This window comes from Schistosoma haematobium, chromosome 4 (assembly GCF_000699445.3).
Source record: "Schistosoma haematobium chromosome 4, whole genome shotgun sequence".
In the NCBI taxonomy this organism is placed as follows: domain Eukaryota; kingdom Metazoa; phylum Platyhelminthes; class Trematoda; order Strigeidida; family Schistosomatidae; genus Schistosoma; species Schistosoma haematobium.
Window position 1 is genome coordinate 23,732,778 of NC_067199.1, and position 13,299 is coordinate 23,746,076.

Here is a 13,299-nt window from a genome sequence, read left to right on the forward strand (position 1 = left end):
AGTATCAAAACAAAAGTAATTAATAATAATAATAATAATATATAAGAGGAAAAGGATGGAAATAAGCACATAGAGGAAAAAGCAAAACCAAAAAAGGAGAAGAGTAAATAGGTATGAATAAGCGAAATATCCCGCAAGCACTAACAGTCATGTCTGAAATGAAATACAGGAGAGAGAAAAAAAGAAAAACACACGGCAGTGATTATGTAGAACCAGCAGGTTTTGCTTTTCACAAGTATAATATGAAGCCAAGACGAGAAAAACAGGTGTAAAACAGGTGGTTGGTCGTATGATACAACTAGGAAAAAAAGCAGTGTTACAAAATGGTTGATTGATGCAAAAAACTATGAATATGAAAACTATCTGACTGATATTGATGTTTAAATGTTAGTATGTAGGCAATAAAGAAAGCCATAGGCTTATAGCATAGCATAGCATCAAACAAGCAGATATGTTAGTTTCAACATAAAAAAGGCATAACTGATGAAATACAGAGTGATTAGACATCTCTTTATGTTATTTTGTTAATTTAATCTCTGATAATTTTTGTTTTAACCAAATTTCCTCAGTTTATGCGGGTGTATATTTGTTGGTCGGTAAATGAGTATCTCTCATCCAGAAATAAGAAAAACACAAATGAACAACAAGTAACACAGATTTCCGTTGTGTTTATAGTAAAAAAAAGGTGTTGAAATAACAAGACGGAAAAATTATGCAACCACTTTACGTGATGAAACTTCCCATCGACTTCCTGTTGGCTATCTTGTTTTTTTCACTTAGACATTATTGCACACATTCAAGAAGGTATATATATATAAAGGGAATAAAGAATATGATAGACAAACGGAGAAATGGAATTGTAACGTTATATGCAATAAAAGTACTTTCATTAAGCTGTTGAATTATTATGAGGTGAAGAACAGTTTCAAGAACTCCGCCTGTAGCTCTTCTAAGGTTACTGCCATTCTCACGACCGGGTAAAGGGGGAGGGTTGGGTGTGTAGTTAGGAACCCCATCCCGTAGAACAGAACCTTGCTAAAAAATGCTAACCAGAACTAAAAAACTCAAACTTTGTCCTCTGAGATAAAGGATCTCCATTCATAAGAATCATGATGACTCATAGTGAAAGCCAAGATTCTTCCGAAGTCATAAGGACAATGCCTCTTCTAACAACTCGAGCAACAATCAATATAGGTAAATGGAATTTTCGAACAATGTGGGAGACCGGAAGGACCAATCAAATAGCAATGCAAATGAGGAGATACATTTTGTCGGTTCTCATGTTCAGTGAAACCCATTGGACCCAAGCTGGACAGCAAAGGATATATTCACGAGGGATGCTGCTGTACTTTGGTTATGAAGAAGAAAATGCTTCACATCCTCATAGAGTTGATCTGATGCTTATAAGATGGGAATCTGATGAACCCGGGGTCATTAAAGCATCTTTCAAAACGAAGGAGTGAATAATAATGATTGTTATACGATGTTACGAACCCACCAATCGTAGCAATGACAACGATAAAAAATCATTTTTATGAGAGGTTGCAATCGATCATAGTGAAGTGCTCAGGAAACGACCTGACAATCCTGATGGGAGCCCTAAACGCCAAAGTTGGAATGGACACCAATGGTTATGAAGGTATCATGAGAGGACATGGACTGAATAGGAGAATAGTGACATATTCGCAAATGCATGTGCATCCAGCTAAATGGTTACAGACGGCACAATATTCGCACACAAGCGCATACACAAAGTTACATGAAATAGCTTCAGATCACCACCTGGTGGATGCTAAGATGAAACTGACGCTAAAAAAAAATGATGAAAAACCGAAGAAACAGCACTACGAAGTTTCAACACAGCCTTCCTTCGAGATACTAACAAACTCAACGAAGTCAAGATAGGGCTCAACAACAGATTCCATGCCTTACAAGATCTACTGGAAGAATAAGAATTTACTATTGAGGACAATTAGGAAGGGATCAAAGAAGCACTGACTTCAAACGTGTTAGAAAATGCTGGGACGCAACAAGTGCCATCATAAGGAATAGATCTCTACGGAAATCATGGACAAGGTTCAAAAAAGAAGGAACAAGAAGGCAGCAATCAAAACCAGCCGAACAAAAGCAGAGAATTCAAGGCAAAAACTGAATACACAGAAGCAAACAACTTAGTGAAGAGGAGCACTAGGGTTGACAAACAGAAATATGTGGAAGACATAGCAGTAACAGTGGAAAAAGCTGCAAGAGAAGAAAAAGTGAAACAACTGCATGACACAACGAATAAACTAGTAGGGAAATATAGTAAACCAGAGAGACTAGTCAATGACAAAGAAAACAAGACAATTGCTGAGATTCGAGAAGCGAGGAATAGATGGGTAGAACACTTTGAGGAGCACTTTGATAGGCCAGCACCATTGAATCCACTGGATAACGAAGCAGAATCAAGATACCTTCTTAAAGATGTCACTCCACCAACGATCGAAGAAATCAGGATGGCCATCAGAATACTCAAGAGTGCGAAAACGACAGGACCTGACAGCATACCAGGTAAAGCACTGAGATCAGACACAGAAGTAACAAGAAACATGCTCCACAATCTACTCAGGAAGATTTGCGGGGAGGAACAAGTGATGACAGACTAGAATGTAGGTTACCCCATCAAGATAACAAAAATGTTCTGAACAGGTGTGAGGACCATAAAAGCACCACACTACCATTGGTACAAGGAAAGGTTTACAACATAGTGTTGCTGAACCGGAAAGATTCAGTGGACGTCCAGTTTCAAGATGAACAGGCCAGATTTCGTAAGAATCGGTCTCGAACTGACTAAATCGCAACACTACGGGTCACCATCGAACAATAATTTGAATGGAACTCGTCACTACACATCAACGTTTATGATTATGAGAAAGCGTTGAACAATGTGGATAGAAGGACCTTATAGAACCGTCCTCGACACTATGGAGTATCTGAGAAAATCGTCAGCATCATCCGGAATTCATATGACGGACTACACTGAAAAGTCGAGGATGGAGGACAGCTGACAGACGCATTCCAAGTGAGGACTGGAATTAGACAAGGCTACTTACTCTCCTCTTTTCTCTTTCATCTGGTGGTTGACTGGATTATAAATATTTATACATATGAGGGGAAGTACTTCGCAGATAGCACAGCTCTTCTATCTTAAAAGCAATAACAAATGCAGTAGTCTCTGCATCAGTATGCCTCAACATACACAAGAGAAAAAGCAAGACACTCATATAACACAGTGAACATTAACTTAAGTACACTTGATGAAGAAACTCTGGAAGAGGTAGAAACTTTCACGTAGCTGGCTTGGATCATCAATAAACAAGGAGGATCTGATGTAAATGTGAAGGCAAGGATTGGCAAAGCAAGGACAACATTCCTACAATCGAAGAACATATGGAACTCAAAACAACTGTCTGCAACCCAACACCAAAGTCAGAATCTTCAATACGAACATCAAGGCAGTTAGTTCTATTGTACGGAGCTGAAACTTGGAGACTTATCACAACCATCATTCAAAAAGTACAAGTGTTTATAAACAACTGTCTACGCAACAGCCTACTGTGTGAGAGAACAAATCAGCTTCTAACTGAAGAGGAAATTAGGAAAAGATATTGGAAGTGGATAGGACACACACTGAGGAAATCATCAAACTGCATCACGAGGCAAGCGCTTACCTGGAATCCTGGAGAGAAATAGAAAAGAGGAAGGCCAAAAACACATTGAGTCGGGAATTGGAAGCAGACACGAAAAGGATGAATAGCAACTGGAAAGGATTACCCAGGACAAAGTTAGATGCAGAACGCTGGTGGTCGGCCTATGCTCCTCCTCGAGGGGTACCAGGCGTAAGTAAGTACAGATTCAAAGCACACTTTATTGACATACATGCACAGAAGTATATAAGTCAAGAATTTTCAAATTCTCCACATACAACAATTGATAAGAGAAATATGAAACATGTACTGATAGTAGAAATTTAGAAAAAGAGAAAATAAGTTAGTAATCCTACCTACCTAAACTATCTAAATACGCATATTTTAGCTATCGAAAGAACTTTGCAGCAATAAAGAAACAGTAGATTATTATGTTTTTAAATGAAGTCAAATGAGAGTGAATGACTTCAAAGAAATCATTAATGAGAAGATTGATTTGCGTATTTGATGAAGTCTTGGTGTGATGATAAATAAAGCATACTATTTAAAAGCTACCAAATCATCTAGTGATTGAAGTAGAGTACAAAAGGCTTAAGAATAGTCTTTTAGTAGAATAGATATTATAAGTAAAAGTAACACATAAATCTAAGACTGAATTACATAAAGAAATTTCAGTTAATTAATTTGACAATTAAAGTGTATAATTAATGTTTGGCTTCTCCTTATACATATTTGATGTATAAAATGTAAACATAAACAACTTTAAGACAACACAAAGCACAGTAACAATTTAAATAATCATGGAATACAGAAAAAAGAGCGAATATTGACAAAAGACAAATTACCTGTATTAAACTCAAGTCCAAATGGACAATCCTCTAGTGTTAATGGATCTTTTTCTTTGAAATCATGAAATAAATCATTGGATGACATAAGGATTTGTTTCATAGATTTAGCACTTACGATACGATAAATTAAACTAACATCATTATTTATGCCTACTGCTTCAACAGAAGTGACAGTTTCACCGATAGGTACAGATTCCAGAACAGTAGCAGAATAAAGTATAGCTGAGAATTGTGGACCATTTTCAGCAACCAAATGAATATTAACAATAGCTGTTGACGAAAGACCCCCTCCATCGATTGCTGCAACAATAGCTTCAATTTGTCTACCAGTCCAATCAGATGGAAGACTTCGAAGTAAATATATATGTCCAGATGTAGAGTTGATGGATAATAATGGTGGTTCAGCTCTAGGACGAATATTGGTAAGACTATACACCACAGTTCCATTTATACCTTTATCTTTATCAATAGCCGTAACCTGAAAATAAGATATAATAGTTTTTTATTATAATACTGAAAGATACAGTCAAACAAGAATAAAATGCATTAAATTAATATGATTAAATGAAAAATGATCATCTTTCTAAGTTATTATTGGTAGTCAAAGATTTAATCTTATTCTTAGGATTATTATATAGAATCCACAATTCTTCCCAGTAAAACTAGTGAACAAGTTTCATAAAAGTGCTTCTCTTCATGAAGTGGAAAAAAGGAAGAAGAACAACAACAAAAGTAGAATAATATGAATACTTTTTACATGGGTTCTCATTAGTCACTCACAACTGTACTAAATAGTAAACAATGGTGACAAATTATATATATATGCAAGCATGTGTAATGTAAACTGAAGATAGATAGGGAATGGTGGACTAGTTGTCTCGAGTTTCAAAAATAATGACAAACTTCAATTTTACGTAAGTCTAAGAATTAAGTGAATGAAATCCACGGATCAATGAAAAGATTATTAAAAAGTGGATGAAAGCACACTTATGTAAGCGAAGATTGAATAACAAATTACAAGCAACACCAATAATATCAGTAAACGATTTTGCAAAGTTTGTAAGATTTTCAGAGTTTAAATCATGAACAGATCTTAGACAGACCACCAGAAACACTGGATGATTGTTCGTACTAATGTGTAACTTTTCAGTAATGGGCACCCAAAAACGTGTCACAGGGAATCGGACCTAGGACCTTTGGCATTACAAGAGAATACGTAGCTAACATTACATTAGTATCTTTCTAGTTGACCAGCGATATCTACTCAAGCAAACGATAAGTTACATGAATCCTTTTCCTCGATGTACACCTAAAAAATAGCTGCTTTTGCAGAGATAACTATAATGGGTGTACTAACAGGCAACTTAACCAAAGGATGAGTGGACATCTTTCTAAGTGGTTTGGAAAGGGCCAGACGAAGATAACACGTTAGCACATCTTATCATAGTTAGTTGTTAGCGGTCATATGATAGATAAAACTAAATTATTTCGAGTAATCTGCTGTTTACCTACGTCATTTTACACTAGAGTTCGACTCCGTCTCCCCAATATACCACAAGTTAGAGGAATCCGAACCTATATGCCCAGCCTGATGGAATTCTGACAGAAAACAAATTTGTTTGCCTGTATGCGTTTTTCCAACGTGGATATGAGTTTATCTGAGTGAATGTCAAAAATTTGAAACTCCCATTTTCTACTCACTGGGATATTATAATATAACATATTATTTTATAGTAATTATAAATGTTATTTCATCTATTTTTATTAAAATTACTTGAGAAAAATGATTAACAATAATGTTCATGAATTAATCATATAAAGAAAAACATTCGATGGATTAAATAAGTAAAAATTGGAGACATGAATTTTCAAAATGATTAATTAACTGAAGAGAGAGAGAGCGTTTACGAATCTGTAAAATTTTCTAACTCCTGTACTTTTCTGCGGCGTTTTGACTCACCAGTAATAAATGATGAAATTGAAAACTAAACGTATGAAAAAAGCATGATAAAAGACAGTACTGAATTTTTGAATTTGAGAAAAGAATTGGAAAGCAATAAAGGGAAAACAAACCCATTGCTTATGTGGAAAGCTTTTTGAAATAAACAAAATGCGCCGCTTTGTAGATATTGCAAATAGAGAAAACGTTTACATGTTTGCAGAATACGCTTATCTAGTTTGTATAAGCCAAAATGGCTAAGATAGGAAAAAAATCTACTTAAAAAAGAAAACAAATACATTCATAAAGTATACGCATTGTTCATTTTTCACTATCTAACTAAGAAGTTGGCAAGTTTGGGATTTGAATAGACTCTAGTATTTGTGTTGAGTGTTATATCACCTATTTTAGTCATGAAATCAAAATAGTGAGCGGATAGCTAATTATCAGAAGAGATTTCGTGGAGATTTTCAGTCATTTCAATAGTTGAAATCATGAGTCGATTGAAGCTAGACCAACATGGAAAACCTGGGGGCACTGGAAGGTCGTTTCGTCCTAGTATGAGTGCCGAATCAGTGGTCTAGTGGCTAAGTGCTCGCGCGCGAGACTGATAGGACCTGGGTTCAAATCTCGCGGGGGGCGGGATCGTAGATGCGTACTACCGAGGAGTCCCATACTAGAACGAAACAGCCGTCCAGTGATTCCAGGTTTTCCATGGTGGTCTAGCTTCAATTGACTCATGATTTCAACTATTGAGATAATTAATTGTTAAGTGTGCGAAGAAATTTCTCAAAACAAATTCCTTCATTTCATACTAGGAGATGGTCATAAAGTATCTGAATTGTCATTTACTCTAACATATACGAAATTGCTGAAACTCTAGCAAAGTTTATATCTACACAACCATTCCAATGAATAGTATCCATGTACTAGTCACTTGTGACTAGTTTCAATTTGAATTTCTAAATCTCTAGTGGAAATAAGCAAACCGAATTTGGAGTGAAAAACAAATTTACTGTTGAAATTGGTTTAAAAAACACACCCCGATCGATCGAATTTGAAAATGGTAAACATTAGACTTTGGTATCCTTAATCTAAAAACATTACTACGAAATCTCAAAAATATGAGTTCAATCCCGTGTCGGGCCGTCAGTGTACACTGCATACTGAGCAGTAGTAGAAAAGTTATTCAATATCTAATAATTTTCTTCAGTTAAACTTAGTTCGTAATGAAAATAATTTTTTAAATACAGTTGGTAGAGTTGGAGATGTGTGAACAATGAACATTTACTTAAATCCTATTGAATTCAATCATCAATAAATTTTACCATTCAAGTTGCAGTTAATATGAAGTATAGACTTTACGTAAAAATACGATATTTATTTACCAAAATATAGAATTAAATCCTGCACACAATCTATTTATCTAATATAATAATTTAATTAATCAGTCAACTTCTACCAGTTGAGTCAATACTTCAACTAACTTACAAAAAAAGACCTTAACAGAAGTATATATATATATATACTTATGTACTAACGAATAAAATAGAGAAAAAAATAGAAGAGTGAGACTAAAGCAAATTCATCATAGAGAGAGACAGAAAGAAATATCCATTAATTTGAAGCTCCCACGCTTAGGCAAAAAGCTGTTCATTCAACCATGAGAAAACACTAATTTAAAAACAACATTGATAAAGATTATTGCATGAAAAGAAAAAACAATAGTGATATCTTTATCATATATATAACATCTCACTTACTTTAAAATTATTCAAACTTTTACAAGTAGGATCAGCTTCTATACTTGGATCGGTTGATTGTTCATTCAATGCATTGAAACTAGCGCTTGAACCAACACAAAACGTGACATAATATGGTAAACCAATAAATTCCGGTTGGTAATCATTAATATCTAATAAATGTATATGTATTACAGCAGTTCCAATACGATTTTCAGCATCACGTACAAGAATATTCATAGTGAAATTCGCAGTTGATTCACGATCTAATTCGGTGGAATTTTGTTTCCCGGTAGCAAAAACTCCACCAGTCAATGGATGGACAAAAATGCCCGGATGAGGATCGAGCGTGATAAACCTTTGGAAGAAACCGAAAATAACAGTACGACTGTAAAAGAATAATAATTGTAAATTCTATCAAATATTAAAGTTTCATGATTGAAAGGAAATTGATGAATCAATTATTTCAAAGTGATTTTCATCCTATACTGATGTTAGTAGAAGAGTCTATAAAAACCAATGACTAACTAATAACTAATTCATCTTAGATTGTGATTACATATTTGCACTTAATCACGACCCACACAAGAGTGAACTCAAAACGTTGGGATTTCCCTGCGAGAAGAACACTTTAAGATCACTGGATCCAATGGCAGACATTTTCCAATTAGATCAACTTTTCCTCAGAGCGACATCACGTGCTGGTAAAAAAACAAACTAACTTGGGATGGAACACATTTTTACGTAAATAACCTTGACATGTTGGGGCCAAATATTTCTCAAAAAGAAAACGAAAAATGATAATGAATTAATTATGTGAAACGAGATCTTTAAAAAGAAAACAAATAATTGTAAAACAATCGTAATAAAGAATCCCGAAAAGAGAATTCGCCATAATTGATTACCAAACATACATAACAGTGAATAAAAGATTAATATATAGATTTAATCCTGAAAAATGTTTATAACTATGATTTAAGACATACAAAATAAACATGAATTTACAAAATGATACAACGAATGAAATGAAAATAATTTGGAACCGGAAACAAAATATATGATTATCAAGTATCAATAATAGTAATAGTAATCATAATAACAATAATATTCTACCTATTTAAAGTAATACAGCCTAAACACTAGTTTGTGTGTGAATAAGACGAAACTAAATAAGCAAGAATAAACAACCTCAGAATTTTTTTTAAATAAACGATCTATGAATTATTTATGTGGAGTAGACAATATGAACAATTCTAAAATGGAACTTACACGTTGTGATCATAGTAGTAACATTCTTATTATCAAATAAAGATGGATAAAAATTGGTAATTTGAACCTAGGACATTACATGATTGTCTCAGATGATTTGGATTCTTGATGTGATCATGTGTTGACTGTTAAAAAATAACCAAAAACTGCAACCTTTTTATTGATATTATCAGTTAATATAGTGATGCCAAGAACAATCGAATCACACATTGTTGGATTGGATTAGAGCATGTGTCGTGCAGGATTATGTTGCGGCACACTGACTGACCATTTCTTAGCCAATCAATGCTGATGGATAGTTGGAAAAGACTCTAGGGGCTTCTAGTGTAAAAATTACAAGTATACTAACGTTTTCTAATTGAGATCCCTAATTCGACTAACCTTTATTTATGATACAATTACGTTCCTTTTTAACCGTGTTATGATTTGGGGACTTGTTGAGCAATAAAAGTAGCTGGGTCGGGATAAGAGAGATTATAACCCCCATTTACTACGTAGTTTTTATACACTTGTTTGACCCATGACCCACAGTGTATAAAAATAAGTGAACGTATCTCTCTCCATCGTTTTTGATTTAAGTAAACACAACCATTTATAAGAATTACAGATTTAAAGGTATATAACACGCAAAATGGTTCCATCAGAACAAATTTTGTACTTATTAAATTGAGTGATGTATCACTAATAATGATCCTGAAATATTAGATCAATAATTAATTTAGGAAATATTTTGATCTAAAAATAATCACTATTACAGAATTAAATAAACTGAAGACTTAGTGAAAGCAGGTGAGATAGTCATTTTAAAAGACATTACGATATTTTGTGCTCTAGCTAGAACTATTTCAGTTTAGTTCAAACCATTGATCAGAAGGGTATATAGTTTAAGGTTTATCTTACCGAATTATTTTTAAACAGATCGTATGACGAATGGTGCATTTAGAGAAGATATGCAACCGAATTCCAATACACTAATTCGACAAAGTTGCAATGAGACTTGAAAAGCGTGGTTTTGATATCGTACAATGATGAGCACTTACTGCAGACTAACAGTCGTTGTGTTTCTCTATATCGTAGGTAGCTTTTATTTATTGAACAGGATTATCATTTAAAATTATCTATTGAAGAAGAGTGTAGCTGAGTTCGTCAATATATTGAAGGATCTGTATACAAACACCTCAGGTAGAGTGAGAGCATACCATCATCTCCACATACATAGGTCCATTCCAGTCGCTTGGCCATTCAGCACATGTTTTGTACCTTTTAGTTGTAGAGTACCCCGGTATGACTAAAAAGAGACTATGCTTGCATTAACTCTTGGTAAAAATCCGTTAGACTTAGTCGAACAGTTTGTGTGCCTAGGTAGTTTTGTGGGTATTGGCGATGGGGTGACAGATGAAATCAATCTACAGATAGTGAAAGCCAGAGCGGCTTATGTCAATTCGGTCAATCACTAAACTAGTCGTAACGATAGCCTGACTGTAAAACTTCAGGTTTATAACACGTGAGTGAGAGCAGTCCTAGTTTATGCATGTGAAACCTGGATTGTTTTGGATGGGAAGGTTCGACAACCATTCATCTCTGACCACTGACGTCTCCGAAGGACTGATGACATTCGGTGGCAACACCATGTTAGTAGTGTTAAGGTTCGCTAATGTTTTTGATGGAAGTGAGGTAATGTAGTTGACGTCACCACCTTCAGTGGCTTGGACATATTTTAGGATTACCGTTTCAGCGGCTTCCACAACTCAGTGTTGATGCTGAAATTGGGGTTCAGGTAAATCCAGCTGCTGAGTCACAAATAAGCCAAATATGAGTTCTGATTTTCACCTGTTCTAAACAATGAATGATGTTTCGATTATATACCAAATATCATTTGAGTATTGATAATAATAACTGAGAGTACTTAATATTTAGTGAGAAATGACATAGTGAAACCGTAAACAATAAAAAATAGTAACAACAATTCTGTAAGAAAACATAGGGAGTAAAGTATTGACAGGCTAATCTATTCAGTGGAAATACTAATTCAACTCTGCTACCTTGGTAACACACATGGATTAAATAAAGTTATTCTAAGGAAAAGACAAACGATACAGTTTTATGGCTAGACAGAGTAGGCAAAGTAAAAAAGTATTCTTTTTATTACAATATAAAATAATAACAATTTTATTTTTATAAAAGTCAATAGAAACAAACGATTAAATCTCATAAATAGTACCTCAGATATATAATTAATTAGTTGATGTCGTAGTCCACACTAAATACTATACATGAATATTAAATAGAAAAGTGAGTTAATGAATGACACTAATGATTTGTCTGGAATTGTTAAATACTCCCGACCGTTGTTGCTACCTTGACGTGGTGATCGGGCTTGCCTATCGTGATGAATCAATCGAGCTATACTGGCTGGAACAATCGTTACTCAAGTTCCTACCATGCCAGACAGGTCGGTTGAAGAACGTTAAGATTAAAAGCAGCAAATCCAAGGACCGAGGGCGAAGTCGTAATGCTGACTTTACAGAGGTGTGACAGCAGTAAGGTGTTTCCTTCAGACAACCAGCATAACAGCGATGCTGCCTTCCCACAAGGAGGGGTGGGGTTAGAATAGGTCGACCCTCAAAGTGCACAACCCGCCTTATCCCACGGATATCCGTCTTCGGTGGTAAAGTCTCAACAAGTACGGAGCTAACACAAAAATTACCCATAAAAAGGTCGTGTATGACCGACCTCAAGCAGTTGTCCCTTGGGCACTGCGGTCACGCTCCCAGGTCACTAAGACCGCCTCTAACCCAATTTCCTTTTCAGGTACCTCCAGAAGAACCCTTCCTCGGTGTGGGCAACCGGTAAGTGATAACCGCCCTCATACCTCTAACAGCACCCAAGACCACTGTATTCATAATCAACCTTCCTCTTCAATTCCTATTATTGCTCCTACATCGACTTTCATCTCTAAACTTCCTTTTTCGGCTTCCCCCTCAAGTGTCATCATAGCCAACGATTCTAGTGCTCAAAGCACTGTCCCAGGTCTACTGAAACCTCGCTGCAAACTACACATTGGAGCCTTCAACGTACGCACTCTATGTCAAATCGGTCAACAGGCTTCCTTGGCTAGAACCCTAGAATCTCGTACCATTGATGTATACTGTGTCTCTGAAACACGCATACAGGATCCCAGTGCGGTCATTCACTTGACCTCACCTCGGCAAAACGGAGAGCCAACGAGATACACCCTCCGTGTATCTGGTGACCCGATGGCCAGTTCTCGTGGACTGGCAGGGGTAGGCATAGCACTAAGCATGAGGGCGGAACAAGCACTGCTAGAGTGGATCCCGGTCAACAGTCGTTTATGTGCTGTTCGGCTAAACGGCTCCGTAAGAACTCGGAAGGATAGGGACACATGTCGTTGCCTTTTCGTCGTTTCTGCCTACGCTCCCACTGACTGCAGCTCAGATGATGTGAAAGATGAATTTTACAGAAAACTATCTGGACATCTTCAGAAAGCTAAACGCTCAGACATATTACTCGTAGTAGGTGACTTTAATGCTCAGATAGGTAGCTTAAACCAAACAGAAAGGCATTTAGGTGGATATTTTAGCATTCCGGCACAGCGAACAGATAATGGTGATCGTCTGCTGCAACTGTGCTCAGACAATCGTTTATTTTTAGCAAACACAAATTTTAAGCATAAGGAGAGACATCGTCTAACATGGCGACCCCCTACACCAAACCAACGATGGACTCAAATAGACTATATTGCCATCAGTCATCGTTGGAGAGGGTCGGTAGAAGACCCATGAGGACTGAATTGA

General features: G+C 35.9%; 1 protein-coding gene across 3 annotated transcripts in view; it reads right to left on the reverse strand.

Annotated features, from left to right (window-relative positions):
- Positions 1 to 13,299, reverse strand: part of FAT4_2 (Protocadherin Fat 4) — a gene marked incomplete at its 3' end in the record, with an annotated part of 152,608 nt that overhangs the window by 93,726 nt on the left and 45,583 nt on the right. For 2 of the 3 annotated variants that reach the window (XM_051216014.1, XM_051216015.1), the window contains exons 15-16: positions 8,237 to 8,573; positions 4,532 to 5,012 (exon numbers count right to left, since the gene is read on the reverse strand). In XM_051216014.1, the coding sequence (XP_051066563.1) occupies positions 4,532 to 5,012; positions 8,237 to 8,573 (818 nt within the window). Of the gene's footprint in view, positions 1 to 4,484; positions 5,013 to 8,236; positions 8,574 to 13,299 lie in introns of those variants that run through there. The other variant, XM_035729833.2, reaches the window with a different exon arrangement.